Raw genomic sequence first — 23,734 nt, 5'->3', positions numbered from 1 at the left:
AGTCAAAGCCTTAATCCCCGGGTTTACACCTGGTTTTGGTTTCCATTGGGTTTAGGTGGACATTGTTCACACAGGGAATTGGACTGTGAAGGAGCTCGACCGCAGGCCTGAAGTCAATCAAATGGACCGCTTGTTTAGCACATTTAATCGAGGTCGATGAACTAGTTTGATTTGTTGACATCCCGTTCAGACCAGTCGCACTGGTAGTTCTGTTTCTGCTCCACCGCTTGAACCCTGTGCCTGGGAATACCTTGGACGGGTCGATCTACAAAATCAGAAGCACACACAATGTGCTAGTGTCTCCAGGAAATGTTTGGCACAGCAAGAGACAGACGAGCAAAGCTGTGATGGTATAGCAATGTGTGATGCATCAGTTTTACCCAGCATGGTGTATGAAACACACACGTACAATATAGGTGTGTCTTATTCCTCCCGGAAAGATTGAGTTAAACACATTAGTCAACCGCCTTGCCTTATTTTGTGTGTGTGTGTGTGTGTGTGTGTGTGTGTGTGTGTGTGTGTGTGTGTGTGTGTGTGTGTGTGTGTGTGTGTGTGTGTGTGTGTGTGTGTGTGTGTGTGTGTGTGTGTGTGTGTGTGGAGATTGTTGTCTAGCATTCCTGGTTGAGGAGTGGCCTTCGTGTTTGGTCGTTCGACGTGGTGCACATAGCCTTACGTAATTCAGTGCGCAACATTGCCTGTCACAACCTGTAGGCGACTTTGCATTTGTTTATCTAGCACTATTTGTATTGCATTCTCTCTTTTTACATTTTGTCTCTTCTAGCCTTTGAAACGTGGGGAGGAAATAAAACAGAGTGTTCCTAGTTTGTAAGCTCATGGTGTCCATCGGGAAGGTGAGCTTTGACCCGTTTAGCGCTTAGACTGCGATGGTCAAAGTGTTGCGCTTTTGTGCGCGCAGGAGAAGGAGCGAAGGGGGGGGGAGAGAGGGCGGGGAGACAGAGAATGAAAGGGGGAGAGAGTTTGAGAGTGACGGGGAGATCAAACGGCCGATGGTGGCGGCTGTGAGGCTGTAAAGAGGAGGTTGTATATCAGCCATGGGGGAGGGAGGGGAGGAGGCGAAGGCTGAGGCTAAACGCTTCCAGACGGGCCCACAGCGTCCCCCGTCTGGAGCCGTGTGAGCTCTCCGTCCAGCCGGAGAGCCATCGGGCCCTGGCCAACGGCCCGACCCCCCCCACCCACCGCCGAGGGGGGGCGACTCGGACTCACGGGCCACTCAGACCAGGCTGAAAGGCACCTCTGCCCTGGTGAGCTTTAACCCTGAGCCACTGGGCTGGTTAACGGTTTAGGGGATGTTGTTGTTTTTTTTACCCACAAAGGTTAGGAAGCCATTTTCTGTTCTGTTGTGCAATACATAACGTTGGCTGATATTGTAAAACATCAAGCTGCCTTAAGTTCTGAACAAACTTTTCATGTTTCTGTGTTTAGGAATATCCCCATATTCCTAAACACCGAATCATGAAATGTTTGTGAAATGTTTCTGAAACATCTGTGCGGAGCATTGGGTTCTCTCATGCAAACACATCAGGAAAACGTAGGTTGTCGTTTGCACGTTGGTTTTGAACCGTGGCCTAGCGTGTTTCTGTGGGGATCGACGTGTCCAGCGGGACCCTTCACGGACCCATTTACGTTATCTGTACTAATGGGGATCAACAAGAAAAGAGAAAAGAGAACTACAAAGTCTACATTGAAAAATCGCGGAACTTGCAACACACAGAGGGGATTCAAAAGACGAATTAATGTATTTGACGGTAATGATAGAGGAACTATTTTAGAGGAACTGTTTGTTGAAACACGGTATTTTCCCTAATTGACTTCCTTATTCTCAGTTCACATTGTGTGCATAGCAATGAGCCTTCTTCTAAACAACATGGTGTTGCCCCGCCTCATAAGTAAAACATGCCGTGTGTGTGTGTGTGTGTCTGAGGTGTGTGTGTGTGTGTCTGGTGTGTGTGTGTGTGTCTGAGGTGTGTCACCCTTCAGCACAAGTCGTTCATTGCGGTCGACGCAGCCCACGTTAAGTAGATATGAATCCTGTTGCTACATCCAATATTCATGCGGGTGTTCTAAAAAACATTGGGGTCACAGAAACGTAGCTGAGTGAACGTGAGACATAAAGTACATGAAGAGAGAGAGAGGGGGGGGGGGGGGAGCGAGCGAGCTAGGATAGAGACGCTGGCGTTCATTACCGTGTGACCCAGGCACAAGGCAGGGCTGCTTGTCGGAGCCTGTCCCAGTTTAAACAGGGCCACCACGCCTAGATCTTCCCCCACTGACACAACCCGGCCAGGGGCAGGAAGCAGCCTCGTGTCCCTGGTGGAACAACCAGAAGCCCGGGCTGAGACAGAGCCCCATGCAGGGGGGGGGGGGGGGGGGGTCGCCTCCTCTGCCCTGAAGCCACGGTCACCAAGACTTAAAAGTCACCGCGCCTGCTGCTGCTGTAGACGCTCCAGGATGTGGGGACGAAGAGTAGAGTAAGCAGATGGGGCTGGGCGACGTCGGAGCGTTGATTTAACTCAGTCATCATCACGTTGTCTGGACGCAATTAATTCAGACTACTAAACTGGGTATCAGGATAAGACGATGTCTTCATGAAATGAAGATGCAATACCACTCCAAGGCAATAAATGCGGCTCCTGAGTTATTGCCCAGCCCTTGTAAAGGAGCTGTCCACGTCCCAACATGTTGGTAGTCGTAGTCCTCCTCCTCCTCCTCCTCCTCCTCCTCCTCCTCCTCCTCCTCCTCCTCCTCCTCCTCCTCCTCCTCCTCCTCCTCCTCAGGGGAGCAAGGATCAGCCCCTGACAGCCTGGTTCAATTTCCTGTCTCTGCTCCGCCACTTCCTGTCAGAGAAGGCCTGCTGCTAAATGCGTCTGCTCTCCCAGGGACACTGTGTGCGTGTGTGTGTGTGTGTGTGTGCGTGTGCGTGTGTGTGTTGGGGCCGCGAAGCATTGTCTATCCATCCATCTCACCCCCCCTCCCCTTGCGAGTGTGTTTATTTGTGTGAGCTCCACCCTCCCTCCTCCTCCCCCCCCCTCCCTCCCGGGACCCACTGTGTCCAGTCTGGGGGAGGGTCAGGGCGAGTGGGGCTGAAGGGGGCTATTATCCAGGGGCTCAATGATCCCTTTGTGCCCCCGGCCGTGGTTCAGGGTGGGGGTGCAGGGCCGTGGCCAGCACCCCGTCATAATGTTGTTCCACCCATGGAGACAGACACACACACACATACAGGGCGCACACACACACACACACCAACACCTGCCCTGTCCATGAAGTGCAAAGGCAAACCATTTAGAGGGTTGTGTTCGCAGTGAGCGACAGTTTGACGCCTCACCCGAGTGACACTTTCTCAACGTGAAGTAAGCACTTGAGTCGGGGAGCAGCCTGGTTCCTGTAGTTTGTCCGGGGGGTCGGGGTCGGGGTCTGCCAGCCCAGTCGTCTGTCTTCCATCTGTATGGAACGGACCCTGTGAGTGTGATGGGAGCTAACTGGTAGGGCTGATGCCCGTGTGGGACGGGAGGACGCCTACAATAGACTACAGGCCTGCGCCGCCGCCGCATCCTGACTAAAGTGTGTCTCTGTGTGCCCGGGACCACTCCCAAATAATAAAATGATTTGAAACACATTTCCAATGGAATCTCAGCCGACCACTGTGTGTGTGTGTGTGTGTGTGTGTGGGATATAGCGCAGTATCTTTATTTAACATGCGTGACAGATAATGATTGGGTGATGGTTTAGGGCACCGCAAGACGGCACTTTCATAGATGCCTCGATTAGAAGCCCTGCTTCCACACATGTGGTCGTCACATGGACAAGGCTCCATTTACTGTCTTCATGAGATGGATTAAAGGTCTCTAGTTGCTCCACGATCTGTCGCGCCGTGCTTGTACAATAACGGCTGCGGCAACTTCCTGTTTCCTGTGTTGTCACTTCCCGTGCTGTCACAGCGACCTCTCCGCAGACCCCCCTTCCTGCCGATTGAATTCAAATCTACTTTTATTCGTCGATTCAAAGCGGGACATTCAAAAAACAACAAATAAATTCCTATATAATGAAAGTGAATTTCCTGCGTTTGTCTTGTTTTTCAGACCTTCACCGCATGGTGCAACTCGCACCTGCGCAAGGCCGGCACGCAGATAGACAGCATCGAGGAGGACTTCCGAGACGGCCTCAAACTCATGCTGCTGCTGGAGGTCATATCGGGTAAGCTCTCCCCCGTACCCTAGCTCTCCCCCAGCCTGCTGGGTCCTGCACGGGCCGTCCAGACGATATGCGTAGCCTGACAGTGGGCCTTCCTGGGACCCCTTCTCAAACCGGCATTCTACTCCAGCTGGGCATTAAGATGTCGAACATTGACGGTTGTAACTGAACAATATTGCATTCTGTCATTTAGCACACGCTTTTTCCCAACGCGACCATACAAGTAGGGCAGCGAAGAACCATCAAAGCATGAAAGCTTAAATGACTAAAGGTTTTAAATGGTGCCTGTCAAAATGTTTCTCTACGGCTTGGGTCTCTTTACACTGAAATTACCCCAAGACATTGATTGATTCTAATGGTTGTATCGGAACAATTTTCTGTCAAATCAACCAAATTAACTCGTGTGTTTAACATTTATACTACATTAAGTAATTTAGCAAACACTTTCATCCAAGGCAACTTAACAGTCGGCAGGCAAAGCATATTAGAAGATCTACTCTTCAACTTGCATATTCTACCCAAGTCTTGGCACTGGTTTTGGATGTCTGTCACGTGAGCTTATTGTCTGGGATGTTTATAACCAAACAACATATCATTTTACAAAGAAATTTCACAATGCGGAACAGGTTAGGGGCGGGCAAATGAGCTGTCAATCACTTTATTCTTCCTGCATTGTCGGTGATGACGGAGCCAAACCCTGGTAGCAACTTGTCTCTAACCTTCATTCAATCAGGTTTCACCTGCTGTTCGCAACACCTGAGCCTAGCTTGTTAGGCTGGTGGGCTAATTAATCAAGTCAGCCGTTCCAATTAGACACTGCAGCATCGCTAGGGAGCCGCACTGCAGAGCGGTACACTGACCTGGATCGGGTGCCACGAGCAGGCTCACCACGACAGCGATACGTCTTGTAGCGACGGGGCTTCGACTCTGACCTGCGTTCTTATAGTGCACGGCTTTCTCTCCCCTACCACAGCCCCGTCCTCATTCACCAACCCACAAAATATGAACAAGAACACATGTTGGGCTTTTAGTTCTAGCTGTGTTTGTGTTAGCGGTAGCCAATGTCACAACCGCTATTGAACGCTGACGGGCTCGGAACCAGAGAGAAAACCCTGGCATGTCCTGTGGGGTAGAGACCGGGCCCAGGCATGTGGACCAGCAGGTATCTGGGCTCTGTGGTAAACGGCAGACATTCTGCTGAGGCCGTGGAAAACACGCTTTCCCCCAGTCACCGCTGGCTCTCATTCACTCAATGCTGTCCACCTTGCATTCCTGTATCCTGTGTGTCTGAGCACTTGTGTCTGTGTGTGTCTCTGTGTGTGTGTTTTGTAGGTGAGCGGTTACCCAAGCCAGAGCGTGGAAAGATGAGGGTCCACAAGATCAACAACGTCAACAAAGCCTTGGACTTCATCGCCAGCAAAGGAGTCAAGCTGGTGTCCATCGGAGCTGAGGGTCAGTGGTTTAGTGACACGCAAACAAGCACACAACGGCCCAATCCCACTTCTACCCCTTACCCCTCCCCCTTGCCCCTTCCCCTTACCCCTTCAAAACAAGGGGGAGGGGGAAGGGGAAGGGGTAAGGGGTAGAAATGGGATTGGGCCAACATCTCTCACACACACAGTCGCACATACACAAACAGTCGCACATACACACCCTCTCTCTGTCTCCCAGGTTGGACAGAGGTCGTTGACCGCACCACTTAATAACACGGGTGTGTGTGCGTGTCCACGGTGTGAATACACAACCAATAACAAATGAGCCTAGGGTAGTGTCCAGTATGCAGTGGTGTGCACATTTTATGCATTCTCTAGCGTCAGCCATTTTGGCTCTGGGCAAATCACCCTCAAAACATCAGAGAAATCTTTCCAGTTATTTCTTGGGGTCAGATATTTTTCTGCTCTTTCAAACATTGTCATTCACAATCCTGTTAAAATAATGGATGCACAAAAAAAAGGTTGGAGCAGCTCATGGGTGTGATATCTTCGGGTCAGGTATGTAGCATTGCCTTGGATTCCACTGGGTTTGAACTTTAGATTTCTTCATCAAACGTCTCCCTCGACCAGGTTATCATCTTTTGGAGGTGAAGTTAGGTTTCCATGTTGGAATGTATGCTTTATTGTTTGATGGAACATACCACACAAAATTCCTTAAATTCAAGGTAGTGTCTGGAAGATGATATACGATTAATTTCCCTCCAGAACCTTGTTTGTCCGTCTGTCTTCTTTACCTGTGATCTATAGCGGTCCATAGACATACAACGGTGTATTAAATGAAACGTATAGTGGTCTATGGAAATTATTAACACATATATTGGTAACATGTAGTGGTCCGTAGGCTCATTGTCGCAACCTTTACTATTAACATAGTTTATTACATAGACTCATAGTGATTCACTGACGTGTATATTAAAATAAGCGGACTTTAGATTAAAACTTGTACGGCGTTTACATATACTTTACTCTCGTAGACGCATCACATGCTCTTGCAGGACTGGCCTGTTTCTTCTCTCAATACTTTCCTTCCAGTAACTCTGCTCTTTTTCCAACTGGTGACCTTCTGTGGGCTATCTGTTCATGGTTAGCGTGTGTGTGTGTGTGTGTGTGTGTGTGTGTGTGTGCGCGCACACTTGGGTGCAGTACGAGGTGATAGGGCTCGGTATCCAGGTCGTGTGCATGAGTGTGAATGTGTGTGCGTGTGTTCAACAAAGACACAGCCACAGCTTTGTGATTTAGGGGACTGGTCAAGGACCTCTGTTCTATCCCAGAGCAGAGCTTGTTTATAGTAGAGAGGAAACATTAAACTACCATTCTCCTCGTCGGTCCTCTCCCCTCATCTCTCTACCCTACTCCTCTCTCCTCTCCTCTCATCTCTCTATGATGAGAGGAGAGAGTCTCTCCCCTAGTCCCTCTCCCCTACTCCTCTCCTCTGGCCCTTAGTATATTCCTCTCTACCCTAGTACACTCCCCCCTCATCCCTCTCCCCCAGTACACTCCCCTCCCCTCTCCTCTCCTCTCTCCTCGTACTCTCCCCTCTCCTCTCCTCTCTCCTCGTACTCTCCCCTCTCCTCTCCCCAGTACCCTCCCCTCTCCTCCCCCCTCTTCTCTCACCCCCTCTGTCTCTGTCTAACGAGTGTGTTAATTGGGGGAATGTGTGTGAAGGACTAGGCGATGATAAGACTGTTGGCTGGATCGCCACATTAGAGCGTCGTTAATCTGTTCTGTAATCACCCGAGGTGTTGAATGCAAATCTGCGGGGTTTTGTCAAACATTCTGTAATCTGAGAATATAATATAAGGGATAATGTTGTGAAATCAAGCCCCTCGAATGGCCCTGAGGCGGTTTATATGCACGTTATCGAGCGTATTTCGCGGCTGCTTACTAAATACATCAATAACTCCACACTAAATACCACCACAAAAAAGATTTTATAGATTTAAATGTCTCAAAATTATCCAGATTAGATTTAATGAATTATATCCGGGGGGGGGGGGCAACCCAGAACGATGGCGTCTGTGAATGACGACACTGGAATGCACGCCCCCGTGTCGTCAGTGCTGGTAGACCAGCCCATATGCCCAAATCTGCCCCCTGCCCCAGGTGCTCGGCCCTCGTTGTGTTTTAAGCCTTAGAAAATGGAAATCAGAGGTGGGTTGTGTGTTTTGACCAACTGTCTGCTCTCTCTTCCCTCCGGACGTGCACAGAAATCGTGGACGGGAACGCCAAGATGACCCTGGGAATGATCTGGACCATCATCCTGCGTTTCGCCATCCAGGACATCTCCGTAGACGGTACCAGCCCTACATGACCCTGACCCCCCTCCCCCCCACTGTCTGGGTTTTATCATATTCACTCTTCAGTTGTTAAGCAGGTGCTTCTACCTAAAGCGCCCGACGGTGAATAAGATCCATCCAGTCCTCCCAGAGCAGGCAGGGTTGGGGCCTCTAAGACAAGGGTGAAGACATCTTGCCTGCAAAACATTGGGGATCCAACCCAGAACTTTTTTGTTTGGCGTGAAGCACCTCAGCCTGTTTTTACTGTAGGATTTGTATGCATGAACCAGTGACCTTTTTGGTTAAAACATTGAGTGCCTGGCCTGCTACGCCTACTGTACAACATTAACTGAAAGAGTTGGGAGAAATTAAATTGTAGGAACAGCGCCATCTGGACTGATACACGCGCTACTGCAGTTCTGCAGTCTGATTGGACCAAGGGGATGTCACTTGCCACACACACAGATGTACACACCCACACAGACGCACACAGATGTACACAGCCCTCCATGCATGCACACCCACACACACAGCTGTTTAATTAGATCTCCTCAGATGGGGAATAGAGTTGAATAGATGTACTATTGGAACATGGTCACCGGATGTTGGTTGTCAGTGCTAGTGGTCTACCTGACAACATAGCACTACTAAATGGTGGACCCTGCAAGTGATATACCCTTTAAATAAACTCTGTTGCAGAGGTCATGTCTTCCTGCAATAATGAAAGAACATGCTGTAATGTTTTTTCATTTTTTGTTCTTTTTGTCCCTCTCTGTTTCCCTCCCCCCTCTATCCTTCCCACTGATCTCTTCTTTCTCCCTCTCGCCGTCTTTTCTCTTCTGCTTCTTCCTCCCCCTTTCTCCCTCTCTTTCCTCTCCTCCATCCCCCTCTGTCTGCAGAGACCTCTGCGAAGGAGGGTCTTCTGTTGTGGTGCCAGAGGAAGACGGCTCCCTACAAGAACGTCAATGTCCAGAACTTCCACATCAGGTAAACACACACACTTCCACATCAGGTTAAACACACATGCAAACAAACATTTCCATAGCAGGCTAAACACACACTTGCACTCACACTTCCACAGCAGGCTAAACGCATACACACGCATTAATACATGCGCTTGCACAAAACCAAAATTTTTGCTTCCACATCTGGATACGCACACTTAAGGTACGGCCACACTGAACGCGTTACGCGTGTAAGATTACGCGTGTAACACGCCTAACCTGACACTTTTCATTGTGTCACAAAAATGGTTCAACGCGCCTACGCAGCTAGATGAGCCCGCCCAAATCTTATCTACTTTTCTTTTGCTCCACAAACAAGGCTGAGATCATTTTTTGATTTCGTAGGTGCGTTGGGCGCGTTATTTAGGTGCGTTAAATGCGTCTTAACGCGCCTAACGCGCTGCTTTGGTGCGTCTTAACGCATCTACCTGCCTAAACCAATGGTTCTCTATGCAGAAATGCAGATTTTCTACGCCTCTAACGTGCGTAACGCGTTCTGTGTGGCCGTACCTTTAGGCCACACAAGTGTCAATGTCCAGAACCTTTTCCAACAGGTAAAACGTACACACGTGTGTGTGTGTGTGTGTGTGTGTGTGTGTGTGTGTGTGTGTGTGTGTGTGTGTGTGTGTGTGTGTGTGTGTGTGTGTGTGTGTGTGTGTGTGTGTGTGTGTGTGTGTGTGTGTGTGTGTGTGTGTGTGTGCGCAGTCTCACAAACACACTTGCACGCGTGCACGCATGCACACGCAGACAGTGTCACAAACAGACTCCAATAATGGCATGCGCGTGCACACGCAGACACACTCGCAATCCAAGCACAAGCGGGCACACACACAATCTCACAAATACACTCCCATGCAAGCACACACAGCCTCCCAAACACTTGCATGCAAGCACAGAAAAACACACACACGAGCCAACATATTTGGTACTGCTGACTCGGAAACATTCCATGTTGGCACCATAAACAATATCTTTATGCTACAGATTACACTGATGAAGGGGTAGAAATATCCACGCCTTGCTTCGAATAATACTGCAGCAATACTCTGGCTGTCTCTGGCTAAAGACTGCCCTCCAGTGGTGAAGAGGCCTCTTCTAGTGCTCTAGTTAGTTATATGTTTATGAATGTCGAAGGGATACTAGCATACAGTGCCAGCTGTAAATGAATGATGCCCCCATCTGACGTGTGTGTGTGTGTGTGTGTGTGTGTCTTCTGTCTCTTTTTCCATTTCCAACAGCTGGAAGGATGGTCTTGCCTTCAACGCTCTGATCCACAGACACAGACCTGAGCTCATCGACTATGATAAGCTTAGGAAGGTGCGTGGGAACACACAGACACAGAGACAGACCGACAGTTTATTAGATGAATTGAAATCAGGACAACAATGTTTGTAATGGAAGTCTTTCACTTAACCACTCCTGAACTTTATTTCACTTTGAACACCAAATGAAAGTTGTTATTGGATTGGCCAGCCTGCTGTTTTCTTACACTGTGATTGGTTGTTTCAGGACGACCCTTTGACCAATTTGAACAACGCCTTCGAAGTGGCCGAGAAGTACCTTGACATTCCCAAGATGATGGACGCAGAAGGTACGTTAATCTGCGTGTGTTTGTGAAGACAGTCATATAAACTGGAACACTGTCACGAAATCCTGTATTTACATGTCATTTTCAAGGGTGTGTGTGTGTGTGTGTGTGTGTGTGTGTGTCCAGCTCAACACATGCTAGGACTATTACTCTTGAGAGTGCGTGAGAGGGTGTGCATGTTAAAATGGCAGGAGGAAGGAGAGCTCCTGGTCACTTGGAAGAACATCAAACTTGCTCCCTCCTCCTCCTCTCCCTCCACCCTTCTCCTCTCTCCCTCATTCACCGCCCCTCCCTCTCCCCTGCCACTGACTTTTTTCCATCCACAGGACCAGCTCTATGTTTGACCTGCTCTATGTTTGACCTGCTCTATGTCTGAACCGTCTGTCTGACCTGTCTGTGTCTGACTGTATTGTCTGCGTCTCATCTTCTATAAACATTGTTTTGCTGCGTTTAAAGCCCTGATGACTATATTTAGCTGTGTGCGTGTTCGGTAGTTAAATGTACGTTGGCATGTCTCATCTGTTGTTCTGTACCTTGTGAGTAATCCTGAACTGCCTGTCAATGTGTTTGTGTCTATGTACGCGTCTAATGTGTGTGTCTATGTTCGTATCTAATGTGTGTGTGTGTGTTTCTATGTATGTCCAATGTGTGTGTGACCAATCTGTGATTTTCAATGTAATTGTCCAATGTGTGTGTGTGTATCTAATGTGTGTGTTTGTATGTACTTGTCCAATGTGTGTGTGTCTATGTACTTGTCCAATGTGTGTGTGTCCAATGTGTGTGTGTGTGTGTGTCTATGTACGTGTCCAGTGTGTGTGTCTCCAATGTGTGTGTGTCTATGTATGTGTCCAATGTGTGTGTGTGTGTGTGTCTATGTACGTATCCAATGTGTGTGTGTGTGTCTATGAACGTGTCCTGTGTGTGTGTGTGTGTGTGTGTGTGTGTACGTGTACATAACACACCTGCTTGCCCCCTGCTCCGTAGACATTGTCAACACGGCTCGTCCCGATGAGAAAGCCATAATGACCTATGTGTCCAGTTTCTACCATGCATTCTCTGGAGCCCAGAAGGTACCCTTTGACCCCTGTGACCCTTGACCTGTGACCCCTGGTACTAACAACCATGTGCTGAAGGTCTTTCCCAGCACAGCTGAATGTCCGCCGCTCCTCAGTGCCGCAGCAGGCTACGGGCGGGGTTGGGACATGCGCGCACACGCTCTCACACAAACTCCCTCAATCACTCACTCACTCACACACTTTCTCTGCTCGCCGAGGCGCTAAACGTATCCATGGCGATGTGGTGTGTAGATAATGGATATAAATGGATGGCATTTACTTTATCGTACCGTATTTGCCCTTGACCACCAAGTAAAATATATATAAATGTTAAAAACAAAAGGAGCTCAACTATTTTAGTGGGTGTGTGTGCGTGCCCGTCTCAGCCCAGAGCGCTGGACTCAAAGTTCTCTTCCTCAGGCCTTGCTCTTCTTCCTCCCTTCACAAATCGTCTCCTCCTCTTCCGCCCCAAGGCATCCCATAATAGCCCTCCTCTCCCAGGCAACCACCACTCGGACCTGCTTTTTCAGGGTACCTGCAGCTCTGGAAGTGAGGACAGGTGGGCGGAGCTACCAAGCCCCGCCCCCTGTCCAATCGGCTGTCTCGCCCCTGTTCCGCTTCCGGGCCAAGGGGATTCTACTAGCTTTGGGTGGCTTTGGCTTCAACCTCTTTTTCTCCCTCTCTCTCTCTCCCTGTCTCTATTTAAACTGGCCTCTCTCGCCCTGCTGCTGGTCGCTCGGCTGTGTGTAGACATCGTGGGTACACTGAGGCCCGATGAGAAGGCCATCATGACCTACGTGTCCTGCTTCTATCATGCCTTCTCTGGCGCTCAGAAGGTGAGCCCCACCCCTCTCCGACCACTAACCCCACCCAGCCAACCTCACTTAGAGGCATCAAACAAACCTCCACAAACAAAACACTTTCTATGGAGCCATGGAATATCTCCTAGCCATAGAAACTATTCCATGGATCCTCCTATTTCAAGACTTACTTTCTACAGACCAAAGCAGAGTTTCCCACCGTAGGCTCCCAGTACAGAACGACTCAGCCAGACATATTCTTAGCATTATTATGAGTGTTGTTAGTGCTGGTACGTACTACTGTGAGGAACTCTGTTTAAGGTCAGCTCAGTACACTTTCAGCCACTAACACCCATTGTTTCATCATCCAATGTTTTGCTTCAAATTCAATGTTTCTTATTAGGTTTTGTTGTAGTCTGTTTGGCTATTTCTATTCAATGAGTTTGTTCTGTGATGCGTTTATGGGGAGGAATGTTACCGGTGTTGTTCAGCCAGCACCCAACCTCATGTTTAAATGAATGCTCTGTCTGCTGCGACCCCCCCTGAAGAGGCTTTGTGGGAGGCGCGTCCGTACCGGAGATGCTGCAGAGACGGGGTGTCTTTCTGAATTGCAGGGGTATCGTAGCGTTGTACCCCTGCTAGCCCCCCCCCCCCCCCCCCCCCAAAAGCCAGCGGGACCACCGCAGCGTAACATGTAACTAGACCTACCACAGCTTGCTCCTGGGCTGGGGCAGGTGACGCATGGAGTTTGAAAGCCACGCTACCGAGTGATTATACTGTGATGGACCCCACGAGTGATGGACTGGCACTGTGAGCACTAACCGGCGGACCGACGCAGCATGGGATAGGGTTCACTGGCCGGTAGACGGCGTGGACCGCGCAGAAAGGAGTGGATTTTGTGTTCATAACCCCGATGGCTCAGGCCTTTTGTGCGTGTTGAATGGATATTTTCACTGCTTGCGTGTGAGTTGTGAGTTTTCCACAAGTTCCCCAGGGTTAAGACGGGTTGTAGGGACAAAGAAGGCCTCTGTAGGAACACTAACAAACAGGCTATGGTTGGAAAGGGAAGTTATGTTATTTTAACAGAGGTTAATTGCTTGCCTTGGGTTGTGACATGAAGCTAGGAGAGCCTAACTTATTGTTTTGGTACTAAATGGGTTTGTGTGTTAAAACGAAGCGACGCACACCTGACTGAGGGAACTGCTCTGTGATAGGCTGAGACGGCTGCCAATCGTATCTGCAAAGTGCTGGCCGTCAACCAGGAGAACGAGCACCTGATGGAGGACTACGAGAAGCTGGCCAGTGATGTGAGTACTGATGGGGACGGACACACACACACACACACACACACACACACACACACACACACACACACACACACACACACACGGAGAACCACTCCTGTGGAGACACACACACACGGAGAACCACTCCTGTGGAGACACACACACACACACACGGAGAACCACTCCTGTGGAGACACACACGCGCACACACACACACGGAGAACCACTCCTGTGGAGACACACACGCGCACACACACACACGGAGAACCACTCCTGAGGAGACACACACGCACCTGGGAACCTGGGAGTACCTACTAATAACGCTCTGGCTCCCTGTCACTCTCTCTCCCCCCCCCCCCCCCCCCCCCCCCCCCCCTCTCCTCTCCCCTCCCCTCTCCTCTCCCCGTCCCTCGGCTCCAGCTTCTGGAATGGATCCGTCGGACCATCCCCTGGCTGGAGAACCGGGCCCCGGAGAAGACCATGGCCGAGATGCAGCAGAAGCTGGAGGACTTCAGAGACTACCGCCGGGTCCACAAGCCCCCCAAGGTAGCCTAGAGAGAGAGACGCAAACACACACGTGCACACACACACACACACGCCCTTCACCAACCGACTATTCAAGCTCCTCCTGTAACAGCGAGCTCGACCTGCTGATATTAACAGGCTGTGAGATGATGTCCTCCACGTAGGATTCGGTTTTCTTACTTGGCGTTCAGTCGTCTATGAAAGTGCATTTTCTCACATGCTCATAAATAGCGCTAGGGCTCAGGTGCAATTGAACAGAAACACAATGTACAAAGCACCTTTTGAGTTGAATGATCATTGAGGGTTATTGAGCTTGTCATTCCCCCGCTTTACCGAAAACTAGGGATGGACCGAATATTAGGCCACCGATTTTTTATTTATTTTTTGATAAAAAAAATATATATATGTAATCATGTATTTAAAGGTACATTGTTCTTAGATTCTTGCTATAAGGTCGGCTGGAATGTTAGAAAACGTTCAATATTAAATAAATATTTTGTATCAATTTTTAATTTTTTTTTTTTTTTAATTGAAAAGCAAGACAAAGAAGTTTATAAAGGACACTTAATTATTTGATTTATGCAATGGTGAAAAACTAAAGCAAAATGAATGAAAAACCGCAAATGCTACATTCGTTATTGGGTTTCGGCTTTCGGCCAACTGTTTCAGTATATTCGGTTTCGGTTTCGGCCAAGAATTTTCATTTCGGTGCATCCCTACCGAAAACTGTGAACCTAAACCTGGAATATATATAATTGTGAACTGTTCGACCTATAGCATCCAGCCTTTCATTAAGTACGCTTTGAACAGTGTACCTGTCCCGGGTTGTAGTTCGGAGGTGTTGACCTCTGACCCCGTTCCGTGTCCCTAGGTCCAGGAGAAGTGCCAGCTGGAGATCAACTTCAACACCCTGCAGACCAAGCTGAGGCTGAGCAACAGACCCGCCTTCATGCCCTCAGAGGGGCGCATGGTGTCCGTAAGTACCCCCCGAGAACCCCCCCCTACAGGACCGTAGGGGAGCTCCTGAGTGTGTGTGTGTGTGTGTGTGTGTGTGTGTGTGTGTGTGTGTGTGTGTGTGTGTGTGTGTGTGTGTGTGTGTGTGTGTGTGTGTGTGTGTGTGTGTGTGTGTGTGTGTGTGTGTGTGTGAGAGAGAGAACAGGTCCCTTAACCCTTAGTTTGGATTAGTAACATCCTATCCTGTTACTCATCGAACTTTAACTCGCTGAGATTGGCCGAGGACTAGCCCAGACGCACTGCTAGCATTAGCCGGCTGCTACCGCTAGCTCACGGCTAGCTGTGCTCCTGTGCTCTCTCCAGGACATCAACGGGTCGTGGCACGCGCTGGAGGGCGCGGAGAAAGGCTACGAGGAGTGGCTGCTCAACGAGATCCGCCGTCTGGAGCGTCTCGACCACCTGGCGGAGAAGTTCCGCCAGAAGGCCACCATCCACGAGGCCTGGACCGATGGTGAGACACACACAAACATAGAAACAAACACACTCACATAGAATCACACACACAAACATACACACACAAACACATAGAAACACACAAACATACAAACACATAGAAACGCACGCGCACACACATAGAAACACAAACACATAGAAACACATGCAACACAAATTAAAAAACAACACTCAGAAGATCGAAGATAACACACAAGTACGCACACCGCATATGTGCATATGCAAAGACAAAACACACACACTACACTCACTGCCTGTTGGATCCAATTTACGTGCTCGATCTTTAATGTGTGTGTGTGTGTGTGTGTGTGTGTGTGTGTGTAGGTAAGGAGGCCATGCTGACCCAGAAGGACTACGCCACCGCCACTCTGTCGGAGGTCAAGGCGTTGCTACGGAAACACGAGGCCTTCGAGAGCGACCTGGCCGCACACCAGGACCGCGTGGAGCAGATCGCCGCCATTGCACAGGAACTCAAGTAAGACCGCAGGAAGTAGAAACCTTTACCACCTGACTGTCAAATAAGACCGCAGGAAGTAGAAACCTTTATCACCTGACTGTCGGGTAAGACCACAGGAAGTAGAAACCTTTACTTCCTGACTGTCTGGTAAGACCGCAGGAAGTAGAAACCTTTACTTCCATGACAGCCCTGTCATGTGACGGCCCTTAACCTAAACTTGCAGTCTCCTTCAACCCCATCTCCTGTGAAACACTACAAACCTAGAGCCTGTAGTCTAAGGCTGTTGGGGCTAACCTTGATGGAATGGTTGGTTCAGGCATGTTAATAAAGGTGTGTGTGTGTGTGTGTCTGTGTCTGCGTCCACAGTGAGCTGGACTACTACGACTCCCCCAGTGTGAACGCTCGCTGTCAGAACATCTGTGAACAGTGGGACAGCCTGGGCTCCCTGACCCAGAACCGCAGAGAGTCACTGGAGGTACACCTCTCCCTCTCCCTGAGTCTCTACCTCGCTCTCTACCCCTGTCTCTGTCTCTGTCTCTGATTCCGTCAATCTCTCCATCTTTCTCTCTGATACTCTCTTCCTCTTTATCTTTGTCTCTCTCTAATAGTCTCCATTTGTTCTTACTTCTTTCTCTCTACCTCCCCTTCTCCATTTATATCTGTGGCTCTGCGACCATAACACTCACTTCCTCTTCGTTCTTCGTATAAATGACTTCCTTTTTTCAGTTTTTCACTAAAATACGTGTGCGTGCATAATCATACATGGATTGCTTTATTAAATGGAAACGTGTTTGTTGTTTTCTCACCTCACTAATATCGCTGTTCATAGTGTACTCATTCGTTAACAATAATGTTGCTATTCTACATTCATATTTCTGTTGATGTATCATTGGTTAATACTTTTATTATTGGTTAATGAGTCTATAATTGGTTGGTGAGTTAATGATTGGTTAGTGAGTTAATGATCGGTTAATGAGTCTATAATTGGTTGGTGAGTTAATGATTGGTTAGTGAGTTAATGATCGGTCAATGAGTCTATAATTGGTTGGTGAGTTAATGATTGGTTAATGAGTCCATCATTGGTTGGTGAGTTAATGATTGGTTAATGATTGGTTAGTGAGTTAATGATTGGTTAGTGAGTTAATGATTGGTTAACGAGTCTATGATTGGTTAATTGGTCTGTAATTGGTCGGTGAGTTAATGATTGATTAATGAGTTAATGATTGGTTAGTGAGTTAATGATTGGTTAACGAGTCTATGATTGGTTAATTGGTCTGTAATTGGTGGGTGAGCTGATGAGGCCGTGGTTGACCCTGCTGTGCTCCCCCAGAGGACAGAGAAGCAGCTGGAGTCCATAGACGAGCTGTACCTGGAGTACGCCAAGAGGGCGGCGCCGTTCAACAACTGGATGGAGGGCGCCATGGAGGACCTGCAGGACATGTTCATCGTCCACAACATCGAGGAGATCCAGGTAGCCACGGCAACACGGGACCTCGCAAGGGGCACCGCTCACACGGGGTCATCAGGAGTTACTCCTCTTCTGACTAAACTCTAGTGATGATTTAAAGGGCTTTAGTGCCGCCACTAGTTCTGAAAGACTGTGATCTCGGGTACTCTGCAATAAATACCCTTTAGTCATCATGAAAGCATGCATGAGGTCGAGGACACGCGCCATGTTTCACTCATAGGGTAACGACTTTAGATTTAATGTGTCTGTACTTTTGGAACCTTCTTTTGGAACCTTCCGAGATTCTATTCCCGCCCACCTCCCCGACAAATCCTGCCCCTTCACCCTTTAAGCCCCGCCCACTTCCGTCCATAAACCCCGCCCACCTCTTCTCCCCTCCCGCCTCCAGGGCCTGATCACAGCCCACGAGCAGTTCAAGTCCACCCTGCCGGACGCCAACAAGGAGCGGGAGGCCATCCAGGCCATCCAGGCGGAGGTGCAGAAGATCGCCCAGCACAACGGCATCAACCTGTCAGGGACCAACCCCTACACCTCCATCACCCCGGAGAGCATCGACAGCAAGTGGGAGAAGGTGGGTGGCCCCGCGGGCCTGGTCCCAGAGGCCTTAATGAACGTCACGAGTACGGACTGAGGGTAGAATGTGATGATGATGTCATCGTACTGGAATAGACTGAGACAAGGGGTAGGAACAAAGTAGGAAAGTATGGATATCTACTCGTTAAATAATTCTATTGCTTGGTTTGACGAGGTATACTTCCTGTTATAAAGTATACATTGTTTTTTTACACAAACAGACCAAAGATTTTCTATCCCATTCATCCAGTGTTTCATTGTCTCCACCTGGTGGTGGGACTCTGCTACTGCAGCCGTGACCTCTCCATGGTAAATGACGCCTGTCTGTCTGTGTGTGTAGGTGCAGCGGCTGGTGCCCCAGAGGGACCAGGCCCTGCAGGAGGAGCTGGCCAAGCAGCAGTCCAACGACCACCTGCGACGCCAGTTCGCCACCCAGGCCAACATGGTGGGGCCCTGGATCCAGACCAAGATGGAGGTGAGGCGCCGACCAATGGAGATGGGCGGTTTTTGGGGTCCACGTTAACCTTTTTTAAACATTACTTTTATTAAATCTAGCAGACACTTTAAGCAACCTTATTGATTCCTACAATTTCGAGTTAATACAAAAGATTCTATACAATTCAAATAAAAAATGATAATAATTTCAGTCAAAGTAGAAAAACAAAGTGAGATTGGTTGGTTATATGTTGGATGAACTGAAATAACACAGCAGAGAGGTAGGTGTGACCTCGAATCTTAAGAAAATAAAAGTCCCCCAAGGGGTTTGAAACCGCCCAGAGGTATGACAATAAAGGAACGAGTGAAATCCCTCGGGCGAGAGAAAAAGCCCTTTAGTCCCATCTAACCCTAACCTCTACCATACCCCACCCGGAACGAACCCCCCCCACCACCTCCAGAGACCCCACCCCCCCTCTAACCCTCAGTCCCCGCTGTGTTGTAGGAGATCGGCCGGATATCCATCGAGATGAACGGCACGCTGGAGGACCAGCTGACTCACCTCCGGGAGTACGAGCAGAGCATCATCGAGTACAAGCCCCACATCGACCGGCTGGAGGGAGACCACCAGCTTATCCAGGAGGCGCTCATCTTCGACAACAAGTACACCGCCTACACCATGGAGGTAACCACACACACACGCACGCGCACGCACACGCACGCGCACACGCACGCACGCGCGCGCACACGCACACACAGTAACATGCGCGCGCACACACACACAGACACGCACACACACACACAGTAACACGCGCACGCACACACACACAGACACACACACACACACATACACACACACTGTAACACATACACACACACAGTAACACACTTATAGATTTACACATAAAAAAACTAGTAAATCTTTCACGCCTTTGAGGTAACAGAGATACACACATGTTACACACACACACACACACACTCGTATACAGATCTTCACATCTACACAACAAGTACACCGCCTACATCTTGGAGGTAACTCGCTTACAGACATACACATACACAACCAGTACACATTTTACGCCATTGATGTAATCGAGAGACACACGCATAAAATACACAACAAGTACACCGCCTGCACCCTTGGCGTCACACAAACACACTGACAAAGGTGCCTTTACACGCACTCACTCTCTCTCTCTGAACGTGAAACGCACACAAACATAGTGGTTCACCGCACCGCATCGCACAGACGAACACTAAAGACCCGATGGCGTTTACACCGACCCACCACTAGGCGGCCCCCCATTCCCCAGCGGTCCCACTCACCTCTCTCTCCCCCTCCCCCCCTCCCCGCAGCACCTGCGTGTGGGCTGGGAGCAGCTGCTCACCACCATCGCCAGGACCATCAACGAGATCGACAACCAGATCCTGACCCGCGACGCCAAGGGCATCAGCCAGGAGCAGCTTCACGAGTACCGCACCTCCTTCAACCACTTCGACAAGGTCAGGGCCGCGCCCCCGGGGTCACAGGTCACAGGTCCCACCACCGCCGCGCCGCTGGGCGTGTTGCTGTGGAGACCTCCGTTTTGGTTCTTCTTACCCACAATGCCTTGCAAACAATGTTTTGGCATGTGTTAAGCCTATTAAAATGCAAACATGAACACATAAAATAACAAACAAACAGACAATTTAAAGACTCGGCTGTCATGGGTTGAGAACAAACAGCAGATTTTTTTTCCTGCATTCAGGCATCCTATTTACAAGGTCCCTCCAGATGCTAATAGTGCTAACGAAGGCTAGCATTCAGTGTCTGGTTAATACCACAGGTCCCACCAGATGCTAATTACACTAATGAACGCTAGCATTCAGTGTCTTGTTAAAACCACATGTCCCCACCAGATGCTAGTAGAGCTAACATACACCATCATTCAGTGTCTGGTTGATACCGCAGTTCCCCCCAGATGCTAATAGAGCTAAGGAACGCTAGCATTCAGTGTCTGGTAGATATCACCGTTCCCACCTGATACTGATGATCTGAAGCTAGCCTCACTGCTGGTTATTAGTGGATCCATGGTGAATCTGTGACGTGAAGTTAATGCAGTGCTGTTGTACCATGTGATGTGTTCAGGGAGGGACTGAGAGAGGAGCCTGGCGTGTGAGTATAATTACGGTATGGGGGTCAGGGGGCACAGAGGTCATGAGGTGAAATGCGAAGACACGGGCCGCTGTAGGGACACATAGCCATCACTCTGTGAGCCATCACTCACGTAGCCATCACTCTGTGAGCATCGCTCACATAGCCATCACTCGGCCATGTTGTACGGGGTGGTGGAGGAAGGGACAGGTCTGCAGCACTGGTGTATCAGCAGGTTTCTCACGTTAGGTTGGGGGACGGTTTAGGTGCAACAGGTTCACCTAATTTCTTGGGTGAACCCTAAGAAATTGAGCAGTAAAAGTCAAACTAAATTGTGTACTGTGGAGCAGAACACCATTGTATGGGTTCTATACATGGGTCTCCATGTATAGAACACAGAGTTCTCTGCAACCTAGTTGTTTTGGTGTCTTTGGAGGCTTTGGCCATACAGTGTATATCCTGTGTATCCATAGCAACCACCAGTCCATCACCGGCATCCACCATGTAAACAAGTCACCCTAACGTCACTCGTTGCATGCCTCCACCTGGTGTTCCTGGTTCAGCGTACCCTGTGTACCAAAACCCTGCCTAACTCACCCCTGACCTTGTTGTTTGTTGTGGTTGGAATGAAATAAAGCTAATTATCATCCCGTGCTCATAATTAACAGTCAATTGCTCCAATTTGAAAGGCTAGTTCGAGAGCAAACTTGATGCGGTCTATTTGGCATCAAGAACAAGTCGTGCACTTCTAGTGCGTTAATGGCGGGTGTGGTCATTGTGTCAACATCCATGGATGTGTGTGTCGTGTACCTGCCCATCAATGTTTGTGTCTCTGTGTCCCTCTGTCTGTCCATCCTCTCTCTCCACCTTCATGCATGCCCTCGGGTCGCACGCTTCCCATCCGCCGCCACATCCCCATCGTGTTGCCATTGGTCGGTGTTCGTGACGTGGTGCTCTGTGATTGGTTGGAACCCTTCGCCTTCCCCTCCCCTCAACGGTGGTGTGGCCTGTGATTGGCTGATCTCAGGACCACAGTGGAGCTCTGATGGCCGAGGAGTTCAAGGCCTGTTTGATCAGCCTGGGCTACGATGTGGAGAACAACAAGCAGGTAGGACTGAGCAGAACCTCGGAGAGGTAGAGGTCACTTTCTCGGTGCCTCTGACCCTTAGATTTATCTTGGACGTTCCCGCGGGACTCCTTGCCTTTGATCACAGACTAGTAGGGCTCAGCAGTGGGATTTCACCGTTCTCGCCTTTTCTTCCTTCCTAGACACATCACCTCTTATTTCCTTGTTTACTTGCAGACCTTGTGGTTTAGTCTGGTAGAACTCTTATTTACAGGCTTAACTCAACGGAGAAGACGTGTTATCGCACGTGGCAAAGCCTCGCCGTTAGCTATCACTGGGCTGGTGCAGGCATGTGCAGTTCCAGAGTTGATCCACTAGAGGTCTCTTACCTGGGCCTCTCACCTGACCACCACCTAGCAGCTCTCTGGCTTCCTCCCTTCACTATAAGGGTGTTACTTTGCCCTCTGCGTATCCGCTAACTGGTTTCTCTTCTATCTCTTCTTTTTCTGTTCCCATCTCTCATCGACACCTCTCTGCTGCATGTCTCCTCATGCATCTCTCTTGTCTTTCCCTCACTCTACTCTTTTCCTCATTGCCAACCTATTCCCACCTCCACTTCCTTCATCCTCCTCCTTCCACCTCTCCTCCCCCTGCGTCTCTCTGCTGCCCCCTGGCTCCTCCACGCGGTACTGCGGCTCCCTCGGTCAACAGAAGCGACTGGGCCAGATGCCCACAGAGGAATACCGGGCCCTCCTCATTTCTACTGGAAACAGCCTGGTACTGACCCAACACTGGCCTACAGACTGACTGGAGATTATGTCACAGAGTGACGGACGACTCCTGAAATCTGCCATTTAGAAAACGTGTCTCATCCTGCAATGTTCTGAGGTTCTTTTCCTCTTCCTACTGTGGCAGACGCTCATCTTCTATCTGCTTATCTATCTGAAACCCCTCCTTCTTTCTCTCTCCTTTCCTTCCATTGGTGGCTTCAAAATAATCGTAGACCTTGACAACCGTTGCCATGCTTTCCCCTAGACAACCATGAATATAGATTCACCTATTCAGGCTTTACCATAGACTATTGGATTAGTTCCCTAATTGCACTCAAGTGTGTGAGTCTGTGTCTGGGTTAACCTGTTGCCACCTTATTGCTGTTGCCAGGGCGACGCCGAGTTTGCACGCATCATGGGCATCGTTGACCCCAACAGCAGCGGCGCGGTCACCTTCCAGGCCTTCATCGACTTCATGTCCCGCGAGACCACAGACACGGACACCGCCGACCAGGTCATCGCCTCCTTCAAGATCCTGGCTGGAGACAAGGTTAGCCCCCCGTCAGGACCTCTGAGCTGTGTGTGTCTGTGTGAGAGTGTGTGAGGGACATTGGGAGTGTGTGTGAGGGACATGAGGAGTGTGTGTGTGAGAAAAACTAGGATGGTGTGTGTGTGCGTGCAAGAAAGGAGTGTGGGTTGTGATGGTTATATAATGAAGGTATTACAGCTTATAAACTATGTTAACAAACGTCTCCATTAAAATACCACGGAGAGCGTCACGAGTCTCCCACCCGTGGTCCGGGGGAAAAGCCTTTCTGGGTGAACGGGAAGAAGACGCAGGGTCTCTCCTACAGAGTACAGGCACAGACAGAGTATAGGCCCGTACCCAGTTGGGATGACATCATCGTGCTCGAATAAATCTAAAATTAAAATATGTATGTATATATAAATATCCAAGTGCCAGATTGTTTCTGCTCGCTCAGCCATGGTAAAAGACTACAAAATGGAAAGTGGTTTTCCACTTTCATTTAGTAGAAACGTTATTCATTCCTCCGGTAGCAGTGTCTCTGTTTCCGTGACGGTAAGGTGCATTCGCACGCCGTCTGGTTTAGTGTTACGTCTCCTCTG

General features: G+C 49.4%; 1 protein-coding gene across 2 annotated transcripts in view; it reads left to right on the top strand.

Moving 5' to 3' along the window:
- actn4 (actinin, alpha 4) overlaps window positions 1-23,734 on the top strand; it is a 52,673-nt gene that overhangs the window by 26,211 nt on the left and 2,728 nt on the right. The window contains exons 2-21 of one of the 2 annotated variants that reach the window (XM_030380276.1): window positions 4,098-4,212; window positions 5,542-5,661; window positions 7,910-7,996; window positions 8,878-8,965; window positions 10,221-10,299; window positions 10,492-10,573; window positions 12,376-12,461; window positions 13,640-13,732; window positions 14,132-14,257; window positions 15,108-15,212; window positions 15,554-15,701; window positions 16,028-16,178; window positions 16,527-16,635; window positions 17,491-17,631; window positions 18,017-18,199; window positions 18,542-18,676; window positions 19,142-19,321; window positions 19,993-20,139; window positions 21,798-21,878; window positions 22,998-23,156. In XM_030380276.1, coding sequence (XP_030236136.1) covers window positions 4,098-4,212; window positions 5,542-5,661; window positions 7,910-7,996; window positions 8,878-8,965; window positions 10,221-10,299; window positions 10,492-10,573; window positions 12,376-12,461; window positions 13,640-13,732; window positions 14,132-14,257; window positions 15,108-15,212; window positions 15,554-15,701; window positions 16,028-16,178; window positions 16,527-16,635; window positions 17,491-17,631; window positions 18,017-18,199; window positions 18,542-18,676; window positions 19,142-19,321; window positions 19,993-20,139; window positions 21,798-21,878; window positions 22,998-23,156 — 2,415 coding nt within the window. Of the gene's footprint in view, window positions 1-4,097; window positions 4,213-5,541; window positions 5,662-7,909; window positions 7,997-8,877; window positions 8,966-10,220; window positions 10,300-10,491; window positions 10,574-11,554; window positions 11,641-12,375; window positions 12,462-13,639; window positions 13,733-14,131; window positions 14,258-15,107; window positions 15,213-15,553; window positions 15,702-16,027; window positions 16,179-16,526; window positions 16,636-17,490; window positions 17,632-18,016; window positions 18,200-18,541; window positions 18,677-19,141; window positions 19,322-19,992; window positions 20,140-21,797; window positions 21,879-22,997; window positions 23,157-23,734 lie in introns of both variants that reach the window. The other variant, XM_030380275.1, reaches the window with a different exon arrangement.

This window comes from Gadus morhua, chromosome 16 (genome assembly GCF_902167405.1).
Source record: "Gadus morhua chromosome 16, gadMor3.0, whole genome shotgun sequence".
Taxonomy (NCBI): Eukaryota; Metazoa; Chordata; class Actinopteri; order Gadiformes; family Gadidae; genus Gadus; species Gadus morhua.
The sequence above is the reverse complement of the archived record's forward strand: the minus strand, read 5'-3'. Positions and strand labels throughout refer to the sequence as shown.